This window comes from Phaethon lepturus, unplaced genomic scaffold (genome assembly GCF_000687285.1).
Source record: "Phaethon lepturus isolate BGI_N335 unplaced genomic scaffold, ASM68728v1 scaffold20104, whole genome shotgun sequence".
Classification (NCBI taxonomy): domain Eukaryota; kingdom Metazoa; phylum Chordata; class Aves; order Phaethontiformes; family Phaethontidae; genus Phaethon; species Phaethon lepturus.
In genome coordinates this window covers 35153-52234 of record NW_010537465.1, presented here as the reverse complement: position 1 = coordinate 52234, position 17082 = coordinate 35153, and the positions used below count along the sequence as shown (strand labels likewise).

The following is a 17082-nucleotide window of genomic DNA, read 5'->3' as shown; positions in this document are numbered from 1 at the left end:
GATTAATCTCGTGTTCTATGAAGGCTTGGTAAAACTATCTTCTGTAGGAATTCCATGCACAGAAGACTGGCCCAAGGTCTGGTGCAATCCCTTCTCTCAGGACTGCAAGATGACTACCTTCACTATTTCGATATTTTGTGAATTGTATTTGTATGATCCGTAATGATCTTATCTACATAAAATGTCACTTATGTTCTTTTGCAGGCAAAGCATGCGTGTGAATAGTTGCCTTCACAAGTCTGAGATTAGCAAACACACACTGCTACACAAATGCACATATTAACTCTGGGTAACGCACACATTTGTTTAAAATTAATTCTGGGGTGTTCTTGCAAATAAGTTTTATGGCTGTAGGAAGAGAGGCTATAAAATGAGACTGGGCTCTTTGGTAGGTGGCATGTTACATTTTTTTAAGAAATATTATTCCTCCCATATAAATGCACAACAGATGTAACATTCGACCTAAGCAGTAAGATTTATTACTATTTTTAAAGCAAATTCAGCACAGCTTAAGAGAACACTGTACAGAATTCTTTAAGCTAAGAAGAGATTCTTCTTGTCATGGATGCATGTTTTGCATTTGTCAATTCTTGCCCTCAAAGCCAATCCACAGTTTAGTATCCCAGGCTTCTTAGAAAGGTGATGAATCTGCAATTCAATTTGCTAATGTAGCCCATAGTGGTCTCCCTCTAGTCACTGCAGGCATGGGCTCATATCTTTCCTTTTAATATCAAAAGAAATCTGCATGGCCTCTTTGGTCTCTTTTTGAGCTCAAAACCATTGCAGGTGATTTATGTTACGTGTACTACCAACAGCACATGCAATCAAAAGCAATTTCCACACACTGTTTGGCAATAAAAAAAACCCCCAACATTACAGCTGTGATCAAAGAACAGTCTTGCTTGTATTGTCTTATATTCATTTCTTTACCTCATGCACTTTTGTATAAATATTTATTGTTTCATATTTTCTTCAGAGGCCATAGTTCTTCTGTTTTCTAAAAATAACCTGCTTATGCATAGTCTTCTCTTTTCAAAGCACTGTTCTTCTTCCTTTTGTTAAGTTCATTTCCAAGATCTCTGTGTGTGGAAAGTAGTGAAAGAGGGATATGTGCAAGTTTACTAACAAACATGTTGAAAACATCTAAAAATGAGGAACAATTCTTGGATTAACACCTTCAATGGTAAACAGTCCCGTGAAAAATCCATAGGCTTCCATGTCATGTAATTTTGTATTTTGCATAAGGGCAAGAAACCTGAAAATTAAAACATACCTGAACATAACATTAAAATCTGACTTCAAGAAAATACTCGGTTTTGTTGCTCAACAGTTTCAACTGTCAAGTAATTTTTGAGTTTCATTTCATCTAGTATAATCCTGGATGGTCCAGCAGGCAGCCCCTGACCAACACCCTCCATTCGCCTCAGGTGAATCCTGGAGCTGACGCTGTTGCATTCACATTGGAGAAATCAATGCATCTGAAAGTTCATCTCCTACCCCACCATGCACATAGCCAAGCACTTAAAATTGTGAACCTCTATACAGCCTGTGAAGAGAACTGTTGCATTAATATACCACTTTCACCTCATTTTTCTGATACAGACAGTTACCAGCTTGTAATGAAAATTGCTTTCTGATCCCAAGTTCAAAGCATTGCATCAAATTTGGGGCTGCTCAGGAAGTCAAGTACATTCTCTTCCTGGAGAAAGGCATGGGACAAAGTTCTTGGATACTACTCTAGAAAATCCAGGCAAAATCAGGAACACTGCAAATGTGAGATCATATCAAACACATCATCTCAATTTAAACGGATGCTTTCCCAATTCATCACAATTACATATGCCTGCAGATTCTCTTTGAACTGCTGTCCCCAAAACTCCGTAGTTGGGGAATGGTTCATCAGTTAGCTCCCTAGACATGGAGCACTTTAGGTAGCCCTTTGGTAGGAGGTATGCTGACAATCTTTAAGAAAGGCTGTAATCCCACTGAGCGTCTCTCGGTGATTGCACATCAGCCAGGACAAGAGGCTCCCAGACATTTTAAAGGGATGCATCTGTTCTCTGCCAGAGAGAAATCACACTAAGTCTTTACCTCTCCTTAATTGCTGTCAGATTCAGGGTACCGATATCCACACAGATGTTGCATATTCTATTTTAAAAGTATTGGAGTGTATTCGCAGTGAGTATTGGGATTAGATCCACAGGCCAGGGAAGCTTCTATCTGTCTAGTGCACAAGTAGTGCTTTAGTTCTCTTTTGGTTTACACTGGTTTTGTTTGGTTCCTTCTACAAAAGTAATAGCAGTGGAAAGAGGTGTCAAAGCAAGCGACTTGGCCTGTTCATATATCCTCTTTAAGATGGCTTTACGCTAAGACTGGTATCTGGAATAGTGTCTGGCTTCCTTTAACACATTGGGAACATCCATCTCTACCATATCCCACTTGTTTGGGGTAAGATTTGACATCCAGGAGAAGAGAGTGCTATGTTCACTCACAACGTCAAGAAATTGTTAGCCATACCTCGCTGTATGCTTTGCGGTGATGAGGGAAATACGATTCTCTGTCCACCTGCAAAGACACAAAGTCCCTTGGACTTGAAGAATGTCCTCAACCAAAGGTAGAGATCCTTGAGGAACTGACTACCAGACTGTCAAACATTATCAAAAGATTGACCAGGGCATATCTTAGAACGGGGAGTGGGCACTCCCCTACATAGTGCATTTTTTGCCTTTGAGCAAATTTCAGTACAAGGTGTGCGGATTTCAAAGTACCCTTATTAAGAAGGTAAATCACAAAAAGGCTCCTGTCAAACCACAGGCATATGTGAGGAATTTTTGTAGTTCTGTATCATCTGCGTAAATCAAATGAGACTTTGTTCTATTGATACAAATGCAATGGAAGGTCACATTTCTTCAAGAACAACGGGATTTTAAAAATTTTGTTTAATACCTTTTCAGATATTTTTAATATCTGATATTTCAGATATTTTTAATATCTCCTGAAATATCTGATAACATAGTAGTTGGCAAAGGGAAGGAAAGGAGGGAAGAAAAAGGGCTGAAAAGTATTCTGGAAACAAAAGACAGTTAATCATTTGTGTTGTCTGTAATTCCTTTGGCTCACAAAAGTCTCAAGATAGACTCTTGTTTTACAGTTTAAAAATAATCCTCTACTGTCCTACCTTCCCTCCTCTACAATGTATGATGGAATCCAGAGTCACAAACTGCCCGGACTTCACAGGCAAAAGGCATGTCCTAAAGCAGCTCATTTCATGTCTCCCATGCAGCCTTTCCCCCTAAAGTAAAGAATCTCACAATATCATTTTGTGTAACATTCTCTACATATTTTGACTTACACTCCCAAAGCACATTTATTTCAATCAACTGTGCACATGTGGGTTTTTGGGAGTTTGTTGGGTTTGGGTTTTTTTTTTTCTTCAGCTTGATATTCTGCATGCTTTCTGAAGTTGGCCATTTTGAGTCAAGATTTTGCTTTATGAAAGCAAACCAAGTATTTCAACTTCGAAAGACAGCGAGCAAAAAGAAGCACCCAAAACATGGTGATTCTTATTTTCCTTTTAGAGTGACAAAATGGCATATGCAATTCAATACTCAAGATCAGTTAATTTTAGCTGAAAAAGCAGCTTATCATGCAAGTTAACCTTTGCTATGATTGTAACCTATACAACGTTAATTTCCTAGGTAAAGCCCCCATGGTGCTCATCTGAGGCACCTTCACACTTTGGGAACATGGGCATGGGGCAACATAGGTGACGAGTTATCAGCCTTTGTTTTATTTTACAATACATTCATGATTCTTTGTACTTCCAATGACAAATACATCATGCTTGGTTGGCCAATGCTGGTATCTGATATTCCATGATTATCTTGGCTTCAAAGTGAAACAGTAATGCACATTTGTGTTACTCTGCCTTTAATGTAGTACAAAGCTGGACACAGCTCAGAAAGAAATCCCTAAAATCCATTACCTATTTATGATCATGTACAAATGGATATTTATCATGTTAAAAGAGAACCATATGTTAAAGTAGAGGCTAGAGCCCAATAAATTTTTTAGGATGAAACCCCTTTTCAAAAAAAGGAATAAAATAATTAACATTTGCTTTTGCCAGTAGAAACATTTGCTCATGAATCTCCTGGGAAGGGAAGGGCATTTAACCTTTTTACATGCCAACCCCTCAGACATCTCTGACCCCACTGCCAAACAGACAACAAAGACTCCTGACTCCGTGCTGCTGATTAAACCCCTTGTAAGAAACATCTGGATGAAGTTTTCTTGGCAGTTGATTTGAAAAGTGTACAAGAAGCAGAACTAGGGAGCAGCTATAGTTCAGCTGAGTGACACAAAGATGATGCTATGCAAAACCAGATTTTTCCTTGCATGCATTAACTCCTAAATATTAGCTTGTGACTGTGCAAGCAACCTCATTAGCAGAAGGAAAATAAATCCCTCTTTACTCTGAATGCCAGTGTAGAGAAGGAAAATGGACTTTGAAAGAAACCCAATTCGACAATCTCATTTTTTTTAAATAAAATAATAAAGGGCTTAAACAGTTTACCTGCCTAAAACTTAATTTAGAGTGTCAGATAAGTGTCGTCTGTGTCCTTAACTTCCAAAAACCGTTTCTAAATTTGTGAAGGTTTTCAAAACTTCTATGGCTTCTGACAAAATCACCAACAAACTGGATGTAATGCCTTCCTACTTTCTCAGTCAATACACACCCAGGCATAAACTAGCAAATGTGACCTATGATTTTCATGGCCTGATGTTCAAAATAAAGGATGTCTTGGCCCTCTGCTGCTTGAGCTTCAAGAGACTGTCCAAGGCAGCTCAATGTATTGTTCACTTTTGGGAATACAGACCCTGGAATTCTCACAGTTTTCCATATGTACAACAGACCTAAAAGTACAAAAACCTAAAAGAAATTTTCACTGTTCCTATTAAGTGAGTAGTAGCAGTGAAAAACCTACACGAACCAGGTCAACTTTACTCTGCAGCTGATGTGGGGGGAAAAAAAAGAGCAGCAAACAGCACCAGAGAGAATTTGACACAAAGGTGCAGGAAAAAGCAAAGCAGTGGGAAATCTTCTGCCCCACAGCTGCCAGACTGAGAAAATTCCAGGGGATGGGGCAAGGAACAGGCAGAGACACTCTGACCTTTTCCAGAAGACAAGGCATAGAGCACTTCAGATATATCAGACTGAGTTATAATTACTCTGACATATAAAAAATGAAAGCTTCAGCACAGTGCAGGGCCAGCAATCTGTAATTTGCTACAGTTGTTGAAAATTTGAGGGGGTATGGAAAAAGCTTTGACTTTTCAGCTGGGGCACTGCTCTGAAGAAATACATTATCAGTATGTGCTTATAATTGCTTGGTAAATATTTTTATATCATAAAGAAATTAACACATAGAGACAAAATCTGGTCTAAACATTTTATCTCCAATCCAAACTTCACATTCTAAAGCACCCCTACTTATTTTGGCTACACCACTGTGAACCCAAATAGATCTAAAAGAGGGGCACCTATTCAAATTAGTACTCCTATCAGTTTCTCACTAAATGAACATATTCACAAACACCTTGTCGTATGTGTCTCAATTTATGAGAAACCAGTCTTTGAAATTTAGGAAAAAATCCAGCAAATAATGACATTTCAGCATGGGACAAGAACAGCCAAATGGAACGCAGACCAGAAATTCAATCACAGACGTTTAAGAGTAAGAAGAAATAAGTTTGGAGCTGTTTTTCTTCTATCAAGATAAACAAAATATTGTAAATATTTTGTACCATGTTATTCAGTGCTACCACTGGAATGGTAATGAATAAAACCAGAAAAGAGGTTTATAGAATCCCAAGTAAAATCCAATATTCTTCAAAAACAGTGGAAATAAAAAGTTGTCACATAGAACATCTACATGTGAGGGCCACATCACTTGTCCAGGCAGGAGGTAATATCAATGTAGATTTAGGGTAGCCACCTGCCATGTGTGCCACCATAACTCAAGTGAGTTGATTTCATGGCTAAGAGAAATAATTTAAGACTACTATATCAAGGGAAAATCTGCAATTTTGAGACCTTTTGACATAACCAGTGTATGCTTTGCAACTCCAATAGACACCTCCCTCTACACATTTGGTCTGCACCAAATAGGGAAGATGAGATAATATTCCGAATCCAGCAATATGTATGCAACCAACAAACAATTAAACCGAGTAGTAAAAATCAGATGACAGGAAAACATGGAACCAAGGCTTACAGTGTATCAAGAAATGTCCTTACACTTAAAAAATTATAATGCACTCCAAAATCCATTTGTTCAGGCAATCCATGTACAACAGAAGGCACTGTTATCCATATGGATCTATCAACTCTGCACAGCAAAAACCTGAGAAGTGCAACTCAATTAGATGCAGCCTGGCCCCTCCCAGTCATTCAGGTTCCATGAGGACAAATGTTTCCTTTCAGTCCATCAAATTATAAAAACACCACAAGAATTTGTACATTACAGTAGCTGGTTAGAAAGAGCATTCTGGTGGGGGAAGCACACTGCTATTTTCCAGAAAACCTTCAGCAGCATTAAATTACCCTCCCCTATCACTCAGAAGTCATGATGATTTCAAGAAAATGTAATGATGAGACCCTTCCCATTGACTTTTGTAGTTGATCCTTCAGTTGCCACCAGGAGTACTTCCAGCAAAGTTAAATGGTGTGATCAGTCCTTTGTTGTCAAATGTGTAGCCACTTTGTTGTTCTATTGTCTTAGTCTCTAGAATTCAAAGAAGGGAAAGGCTATGAAAAATAGTCTATAGAGAATGCTTTTGCCAGAGACAATGCAGCTCAGCTAAGAATGCAAAGTTGTAGAAAAAACTCTTGGTCGAGTCAAAATTTCATTCCCTAAATGCAGTGACGGTAATAAATTACACTCAGATTTTCTCTAAATGCATAAATGCACACACCTCTACAACAGAGCTGAGAAATTAATCTCCCACAGTATCAGTCTATGTTACACTATTCTACATGCTTTTTGATTAAATCTGAATTTATTTTCCATGATGCAAGCTTTCTAAACATCTAAAACCTTACACTGACTGTGAAGGCAATGTTAGTGGTTAAAAAGTTACATAACTGTTAAGCACATAATAATCCATGGTAATCTTCATCAAATGCCTCGCTGACAGCTAGATATTGCCTTCATTTGCTCTTCATTTCACATGTCAGATTGTGCAAAACTAGTTCGTACCCTATTCAAAGAGCAGCACATGTCAATGAGAAGGCAATTCATTATAAGCAACAGTAATGTCTGTGAATAACATACACTTCCAGGCAAGGGATAATATAAGCACAATATCCTACTCACACTTCTCAGGACAAGTGAATTAGCACAGATATTTATTTTCTCTGTTGTTACAGATTAGATGCAGTTCCAACATCCCTGCAATAGATAAAATGGCCCCAGAGGAGTGACTCACCTGCAGCATTTCGCCGGTGTTCTGCTAATGTATAAATTTCCTGCAGCTGTTTCTTCTGATCCTCACTCAATGGTGCTGTCAGCGAGTGGTACCAGGCTGCATCTCGGCTCTGCACCGCTGTCAGAATAGGAATGAATAAAAAGTGATTATCAGGTTACATTGCAAGTTAATTTCCTAAGAACAAAATAAACCACACGGAATCCCTGGTTGGTTTTAGAACAGCATTTGCACTGCAAAACAGGTTCGGTATTCCTGTCAGTTTTTTTAGCACAGAATCCCCACTGTAGAGGAGGCAATCCATTTTGGAGAACTTAATTACATCCTCTGCTTTCTGAAACAGAAAGTTAACCATGTGGCCATTATTCATGGACAATGATGAAGTGAATCTTTTAATTCTAAACCTGTATCTTTGATAAAGCAACAGGATTAGTCAAACAGGAAAGGGTGCAAATAATTTCTCTGTTATGATTTTAACATCTACAAAGTGACAAATATTTCTATATATAGGAGTCCCTCTAGTGACCGAGTCCCACTTATTCAAGCTGTGATGGAAAAGTTCTGAAAGAGAACATGATGAGAATCTCTGGCTGTATTTGGTATCATTTTTTTTTTGCAGTACTTGTAAACAAAAAAAAAAATCTTAGAATTAACACTAGAAAGCAAGATCACATTTTCCAGTTTTAATAATCTAAATTATTACTCAAAGAAAAAGGTTTTTCTCATACCTAAAAGTGCTTGTGTAAAAAACTGGTATTCATCAACACCATTTTCAAGGTCAAGAGGTGTGCTGAACCCTTCAAGAGCAGTCTCTTCCAATGCATCTTCATCCCAGTCATCATCATCATCATCTTCATCCTCTTCCTCTCCACCTCCACCACCACCCCCTCCTCCTCCACCATGGTTCTCTTGCATCGCCTGGCTCACTTCATTTGTCTCCTCCTCATCACTCGGTATCTCTTCTGCAAAACCATTGATGCATTTTGTAAAACAAAGTTTAAAAATTATAAGGTAACAATGACTTATGAATGAAGAACAATTAATAAATCTAGGTTTTGGCTAGAAAGTGGACCCTCTGTTTATACCCTTCCCCCAAAATCTTAGACCTAGAAAAATGAAGCTGTTAAATGTTTCCTACATTCAAGATCAGTTGTTTCAAAGCAAACCTGGGGAATGTGAAACTGCCATCTTTCTTCTTCTTTCATTTATGCTGTCATTATGCAATTATGGGATCCAAAAATTCTGAGGAAATGTGTCTTTGCCAAAGTGTTCCATCACTGTGCTTTTTAAATTACGAACAAATAGAGACTTACACAGACTTCACAAATTGACACAAAACAAAGAGAAAACCAGATGTAGACCAAATGTTTGCCTGCTATTCTTCACAATGCTCCTTTATTTGAACGAACTTAAAATAGCATCTTTCACTTACTTTACTTTCCATTCCACTTATGAAACAACTACTACATCCTGAAGTAAATGCAACTCCAACACACAATTCTCAATGCTGCTATTTCTTACTTAAGGAAAAACATTCCTGACTTATAATCAAGATTAAAAAAATTCCCCTCCAATTCCAAACCTTCAGCTCTTCCTGTGTTAACAGTTTAGAAGGAATAAAGATGACTATATCTGCAACAAGCAGAGGGATTGAATCACAGCACAGTGATTTGAAAATTACTGTGCTGTTTCCATACTGTATTCCTATGCATTGAAAAGAATTCTGTAATCCTATTACAGAACAAATGTGTGAAATTTGAGTGTATCTGTTTATATCCAATCTAATTTTCAGACCTCAAACCATTTATCTCTTGTTCCAACTCAAATCAGTCACACATATCTTCCTGCAATGCTGTGTAAAATTCACACCCCGCAATTCCCTCCAAAAGGTATTCTTTGATATTTTTTCTCTTCTGGCAGACACAGCAATAAGAGGTGTCTGCTCTAGGAACCTCAGTTGTCTCAAACCTCACTTTACAAATCACTTTCCATTTGGACAAAGACAACTTGCTAGGATTTCCTTCAAAGTTCACCAGAACAGGTGTTTCAAATAGTTGGCTACTAGGAACAGCTTCTCTCCAGAATCAAGAATATAACCAGTGAAGTCCTGGCAAACTCCTGCTGCCTGTTTGAGAAGATGGGGCACAACACAACCCAGAAGAGTGGACTTGCAAGTTTTACGGTTACTCTTAAACTAACACTGCCCTTTCACAAAGTGTTAGCTGTTACACATTGAAATATTTTGATTATATTTTGGGAGGAAAAATCAATTCCTAAGATGATCTTTCAAGCATCCAGTAAGCCTAGCTATTTTCAGCAGACTAATGAGTCTTAAGAATGAACTGCAATTTCTTACCCCCTTTAAATTAAATCCAGACAAAATCCACAATGTGAAAAGGGGAGATTTTACCATTATCTTCTGCAACGTGTTTTTCATCTTTAGCATGATCCTCATGTTCTGTGAGTTCTCGTGAGGCGCAAACTTGTTTTAAGCCCAGGAAGAGGAGGAGGATTGAAGGAACAATCTGGGCAGCCACAGCATCCACTGCAGGCGGTCGGTTCTGCAATTCCATTAGGATGCTCAGTCCTATTATACACATCTTTCTGTCATGGAGTCTGAAACAACACACACTTGTTAGACCAAAAACAGATTTTCACTGCAAGGATATGTAGAGACCATTCAAGTCCTGGTGCTTGACGTGGCAGAAGACAATGTCACAGAGACTATGTTCAAAGCTCCTAAACACATTATTTCCTTTGTTCTGAATGCAAGTTCCCCACTGGGAAGTATTTGTCCAATAACAATTAAATACCTTTCAAGCCCTGGTCAAATTCCTGCAACAACTGTTTCTGACTACTAAATGCAAAGTTTGTAATGCTAAATAAATACTGTTTAATAATTATGTAGAATATCTTGTCTTTAATAAAGCATTTGATACAGATTATCATCATTAAATAGGATGGAAAATTAATTTGCATTGGCTTCAACAGCAATACTGTTGCAGAGATTGAAATCAGCAAGAAGACTTTTAGTGAAGAGTAATGATAAGCAGGCATGCACTGAATTGCTGGGTGCATTTACAGAGTGCCACAGGCCAACGTGTATTAAGAGTCCATCAGAGTGGCTGTATTACACATCCAATTTCCGACACCACCTTGAGCCACATTGCTAATTCCAGTGAAAGAAAGGAAATAATTCCACCCTATCAAGAGTAACTGGCAGTATACTCAAACAGGGAACTTGCAAATGAGTACACCTCCAGTAAAACAAACAAACTATAGATAACTGAAGGGAAAGAAAATAATGAAATTAGTAGGAGAAAGTTTTTTATGTGACCATAGCCCGGAAACTAGCTAAGAGCCTATGCTCTTAAAAATAAGAATTTATTTTCACTTTCAGATATAGAAGTTATTTGCAAATGAGAAAGGGGAACATTCTTTAACTGCCTCTGCAGATACTCTCTGGTTCTTGTGTACTAGAAACACCAGTAGTATTCAACTCTTCTCTTAACATTATGTTATTTTGCTTTTAAGGGCTTGAGAGGAGCTTGTTTTGTTTGAACTATTAAATTTGATGCTGACAGCTTCTGTGCAAGCCTTCTGCAGAACAAGTAGTTCCAGCAAGAAGTTGCAGAAAAACCTACAGAAACCAAGCAAACCTCCAGAGCTGTCAGAAAATGGCCATCCTCCAAACTCTCGGTAGATACTTCCGTTGCTGAATCAGTTTTACTTTGGAATGAAGAGGATAAAAGTTGAGAGAGAAGAAACTAGTAAGATATGCACCACAGACTACAATAAAGCTTACAGAAGAACAGCCAGCTCAATCCACGACTTCAAAAATTGCTATAGAAGTACCATTTTTAAAGTGTTTACAATTTCATTACCAAAGACCCATATAACATGCTACTGAACTATAATATTCTTTAAGTAATACAAGTGATCATGTATTACAGCTTTATGAACTTTACATGTGTTTAAACAAGGCTGGGAACCTGGAGGGATTTCATTACACTTCCCACATTGTTAGTCCTGTTAGGGCTCAGCGAAGTGATTCCATTCTCAGAGTAGTTGACAACAACAATAAATTATATATGATCATGCATAACACTATGATCACAGAAGACCTTCCAAAAAAATGAAAGTCAGCTGGCATATCAAATGACATGCTTCGTCATGTTGGGTTTGGCTGCTCCATTACACATGTTGAAAAATGTACTAAAATTAGAGCGTCCTTCTATCACCGCTAACTATACTTTCTTTTCAGAAGGAACGGGGCACAGAAGAGGGCATACAGATCAACCAAAGAAACTGAGTCAGAGGAAACAGGGTCTGCTTTCATGGAAAAAAAATTAAACCACTTCTGTCACTTTATCTGTGAGGAAACAGGCTCATAGCCATTTGCTTTCATACCAACACTGTGAAGACCAAAATCCAAGCTAAAGATGATGCTACTTATGAATGAAGCATAGCTTTTCTGGGACACTTGTCCTTATTGCAAGTACAAAAGGAAAGAACTTTCTCTACCTCTTCCCTCTGCCAGCACCTTCATCCAAGTTTGACCAAAGCTCTGTAATCTACCCACAAGACTTCTATCCAGCATCTTGACACTGGGAAGCCATGAAATTTCTTCAGGCCCCAAATGTACAACGAAGGAAATTCAGTGTACATGTGTCAGTCGTTAATGACACGTGGCACTATCTTTTGTAACACATCTGAAAAAGCTACTGTTACACAATGCCAACTGCAAAACGCAACACAGTATAATGTAAAAAGATCTTACTAATCAGTGGCTTAGCTTCATACTAAATTATCTTTTCTGGACAGCAAACGAAAGTGCAAGAATCAAGCATTACTGTTTAAAAGGGAGTCATCATTAGGAAGCAGCCCAAATGGCCAAAGAAATACAGCATATTTGTCATGCTCCATTTTCAAGCTTCTAAACAGAGAAGCTGTAAGAATGAACACATGTCTTCAGAATATGCATGTTATTAGAAGGGCCAGCAGGACAGCAAAAATACAGGCATCAAGCCATCTTTAGAGAACCTGAGCCAGGACTCTTGTTTCTTCCACCTGCCAGTAGAGACAAACAGCAGGATAAGCATCTGCCTTACCTGAAGTTCAGCATTCTGCTACGGCCCAGCTGTATCAAGTACACACAGGACTGAACAAGCAAAACAGAGTTTTATGTCATTCACGTATTTCTGTAATGGCAAAGAATGGTTTCAGGACCATTCCTTTGCTCTCAAAAGGCTCATTATTTCAGCACCCTTCCATCTGCACAGGGGAGCCTGGATACAATTCTCCTTAGTGCTCTGAGATCCGTACTTACTTGCTCGGCAGCACACAATAGTCCTCCCTAATAATCAGGGTCTCTGCTTGCTCCCTCAGTGGTATATTAAGCCTGGAGTGCTAAACATGCAACACATGACAGTGCAATGCACGACTCCTAGGCAAGTCTGTTTTTAACAAGCTCTCTGTGGTCTTCATAATCTGCAGTACCTTTTCTTGCTAATACACTTCTTTCCAATACAGGACAAAAAGATCTAAGAATCTTTTGTATTTTAAACCAAGCTGAAAGGATTTCAAAGGGAAATCACTAAGCCTTTCCTTTACTGGTTTGCTGTACTCCTTTATGTGAGGATCAAGTTGCTTTCTATTACATCAGTCCAGTTACTGGACGAACTGCAAATAATTAGCCATTGCCTTCTAGTTGCAAAGTTGGAACCAACCCTGTTTTCCTGTATAAGATTAGGATTTTATATACAACTCTGAGAAAACTAGGATTTCTAACTGTTTAAACTCCTATCAGATAAATCCCCCTATTCAGCTTCTAAAACTAAAATATCACTTATTTAGGTCTCTTTTGAGCAAGTTAGATTTTCCTTTCATCCCAGTTTCTACAGAAGAATTTTTAGTATAAGAGTAAGCATTAAGTCACGCAGAAGTCTCACCCAAATTTCAGGCTGTCAGGTACAAAGGTGAAAAGCAGTAAGGAACAAATGTTTTTTACAAATGGTTTTTCAGTCCCTTTCTCTTATTCAATTTTAAGTTACTGTAGAAAATATTTTGAAATAAATACAATAAACTGTGGTACATGGGCATTATGGGCCCACATCCACACATGTGTAACATCCATAATGACATACTGGATTTATGCACAGTTTTACAATGAGTTCTGAGTTCTCCTTGCCTGGATCATTTTGAACATTCCAAATTTCTAATCAGTTCTAAATAGTTTCCATATTTTTAATAACATGGAAGAACAGTTACTTCCCATAGCTGTTCTTCCCCCACCTAAGATGTATTATTCTCATGGATTCCACCTCATGCGTTCACAAGAGCTGCGCAAGAAATACTGCATTCTTTTGGCAAACACCATTGGCTCCAGCCTGAGAGCATGCAGACACGCACAACCCGACTGCTGGCAGAGCAGGATCTATAGGTACTAGATTTCACAGGAGCAGAACGACACAGGGGTGTGAGATTTATGTGGACAAAGCATCTTGAAGAGCCACTGTTACCAGTAAGTCACAGATTTTCTGCATGATGGACAAAGAAAGAGCAGTAAAATTCACCTGGTCCTTCACACCTGGAGGTGGATCTACTTTGATCTTCTCTAGTTTCTCTAGGATCTGTGACTCTTCCAACTGATTTGACTTTAAGCCTAAAACTGCCTCTTGCTGGAAAGCAATCTAACTGTAAAGCACTAAATGATGGCTGGTGAGAAAAAGGACTGTACAAATCAGGGTGCCCAGTGCTGTCTTCACTGATGAAGACATGAAGTCCGCAGAGGTGGACCCAAGGAAGTGTTTCAAGAAAGCCAGATTTTGTTTGGGTTTCTGTCTTTTCCTGTTCAGTTAGGCCTCTGAATATCTGGCTGCTGTTCAGATTGTGACCCTTACTATCCTTACTAAAACAAATGGTCTTCTAAAAGCAGTGCTGTCCAGAGGGAAAAAGAGGAAGTTCCTTACATCACACCACAGTGCCTGACAAGCAGTACTATACCTGGAAGCCATATACTGAGGAGACAGCATGGAAGGGAAGAGATTTTTTAGATTTAAGCAATATTACAGATATTTATTTCACTGCTGGTAGCAGCAGATCAGAGAGATACATTTTAATCTCCTGCTGCTGCTGTTCAAGTGCAAAGTCTAAGCAGAATCTAGCATGACAATCTCCGTGTTTAATTTTCATAGGCTTTGTCAACTTTTGTCTCAACTCTAAAGAATTTAGTCGAACAGTAGTTGCAGTAGCTGATGCTTTTTGAAAAGCAACACAAAAGAACTGAAAGTTAAGCTGTAGCTCAAAGGAGCACTTGAGGTTGGAGCCTAGTCACACCTTGCAGCACCTTCCCCTCTGGATCTGACTGGTTTCTCACTGAATGCTCTAGGATGAACTGTTTAAGGCTAGAAATCTCTTTCATTTTTTATTTCTTTTAAAATACTTTATTTCTTTTAAAAAAGGAATTACAAGTTTACCACCTATAGGGAATTCCTTCTTTCATACTGTCTCTCTAAGCATTCAGCATTTGATATGCAGTAGAAAAAATGACAGCACAAAGAGCTGAATCCCAAGAACCTTGCTTCAGCCATACAAAAAATCGGTACACGGAAATCCTAAAAAGTCTTGCTCTTTTGTAAAGTCGACAGATATAAAAATAATTCAGTAATTAACAATAATATTACCACAAGATGTGGGAGAGGCAGACTTAAAGATGCCCTTTTTCAGCCACTGGCACTCCAAAAGAAATGAGGAACATTGGGTCCTTTATGCTTTCTTTGTCACCAACTCAAGTAACCCCTCTAATTGAGATGTGTATTTATGTTAAGATACAATACGTACTACAGACATTTTGTATACACAGCAGGTAGAAGTCATCAGAATACTTGTGACAAACTGTCCAGTTTTGATACAATGAATAAGAGATTTTTTCCCCCACTTTTTATCTGTTTAATTTAGTACTTTCAATTTCTTTTTTCTTTAAGAAGAGACTGCTGTGGTAATACCTTCAAATACAGACACGAATGGGGAATCAGCACAAAGCCTGTATACACCAAAGCAGGCAATTTCTCTTGTATCTCCATCTGGTTTTCACTCTAGTAAAACAGACAGTATTAATGTGCAGACATGAAATGAGGTAGTTTATGCTGCAGTTCTACAAACTACTGTGCTTTCATCCTCATCCCACTAAATTGTGTACTTAGGACAAAGGAAAACAATTTTTACGGTGTACGTTTGGTATGTGTTTTAAAAATACTACAAAAGGACATGCTGAGAGCAAAACTCACATACAAGATTTAGTCATTGATTGACTGGGAGTCATTATTTTATTACAGTTATGAAAAGGTAACGCAGTGCTATAGTACACCACACAGTTCTGAATTCAAGATGGACACTGAAGCAGTAATGCAGCTACACCAAGATGCCATATAATTCTGTTTCAGAAGGATTAACTTCAATAAGAATTGGTGTGGACAAAAGCTATTTGGATGACCGGGGAGTGGAGAAACCATTTTAGAAGAAGTCCCCCTAGAGACCTGTTTAGAATTGGAAAGACAAGAGTGTATCAATAGATAGCAGGCAGGAAAAGAATGAAAACCTATAACAAGGTATGCATCTATGGGTCAGGAGCTGCCTGCCTCGGCTCGTGCTCATTCATGGCATGACTCCTAACATGCCGACGCTTCACTTAGTCTGTTGGCATAGACTATGCACAGAGAGGACGCGTTCTAAGCCTATCCATACACCGGCTGTCAGCTGTCAGCCTCCAATGACAAAACGTAACTCATAAAAGGAAGGTGAGAGGTAGCTGTTAACTACATCTTGACTGTCCGCTTTGCCCTTAGGCGGATTTGAATCTCACAGTCAGACGCCACATCTCAGCTGAAAGGCAAGCACTAACTGTCGAGCACGGGACTTCACATCCACCCAGCACCAAGTGCATGCTTAGCTGTGTGATGACAGGCTTTGTCCACCTCCATTTACTTTACAAATGTTCAGCTTCTGCCCAAGTTGCACGCTAGTTACACACACGTTCAAGGGAGGTTGGAAGGAAGTTTAAGTTCAGGAGTATGCTCAACAGTCAGTACATCAACGCCATAATGATAAATACACAAAGCTAATCATGAACAACTCACAGTTAAAAAACCTTTATAACGCAGTTAAAATCACTTTATAAATATAGAACAGAAAATATGTATGCACTGTGTTTCAGGAAAAAAGTTAACATCTTGCTGAAATCCTGCTGGTCAGCTCTGAATATTACTCTCAATGCATGCTGGACCATCTCTTGGAGAAGCAGACAGTTTGTCATTAAAGAACTTAAAAGAATTCTGAAATATGATATGTATCGTACCCTTGCATCCTCACAACACACAAAATTCAGCATGTAACTCAACAGACCTGGAAAAGTTACATGGACATAGGTCACCTTTAATGGCATCACAGCAAGATGTGATGATTAGACCTGACATGGATTACTGTTATTTAGACTAACCAAGGAATGAGAACTCTTTCATCAATATGACTAGGGATACAAACAGAAGTGAACAAAAAAAATCAAAACCATGGACTTCTTTTAAAAGAAAAAACCCA

At 38.5% G+C, this 17082-nt stretch overlaps 1 protein-coding gene across 1 annotated transcript in view; it reads right to left on the bottom strand.

Moving 5' to 3' along the window:
- Positions 1-6070: 6070 nt before the first annotated feature.
- The window catches only part of IPO8 (importin 8), a gene marked incomplete at its 5' end in the record, with an annotated part of 38088 nt that continues 27076 nt past the window's right edge, over positions 6071-17082 (bottom strand). Inside the window, 4 exons of the mRNA XM_010286497.1 lie at positions 6071-6788; positions 7492-7608; positions 8217-8450; positions 9899-10104. Of these exons, the coding sequence (XP_010284799.1) occupies positions 6691-6788; positions 7492-7608; positions 8217-8450; positions 9899-10104 (655 nt within the window). The remainder of the gene's footprint in view (positions 6789-7491; positions 7609-8216; positions 8451-9898; positions 10105-17082) is intronic.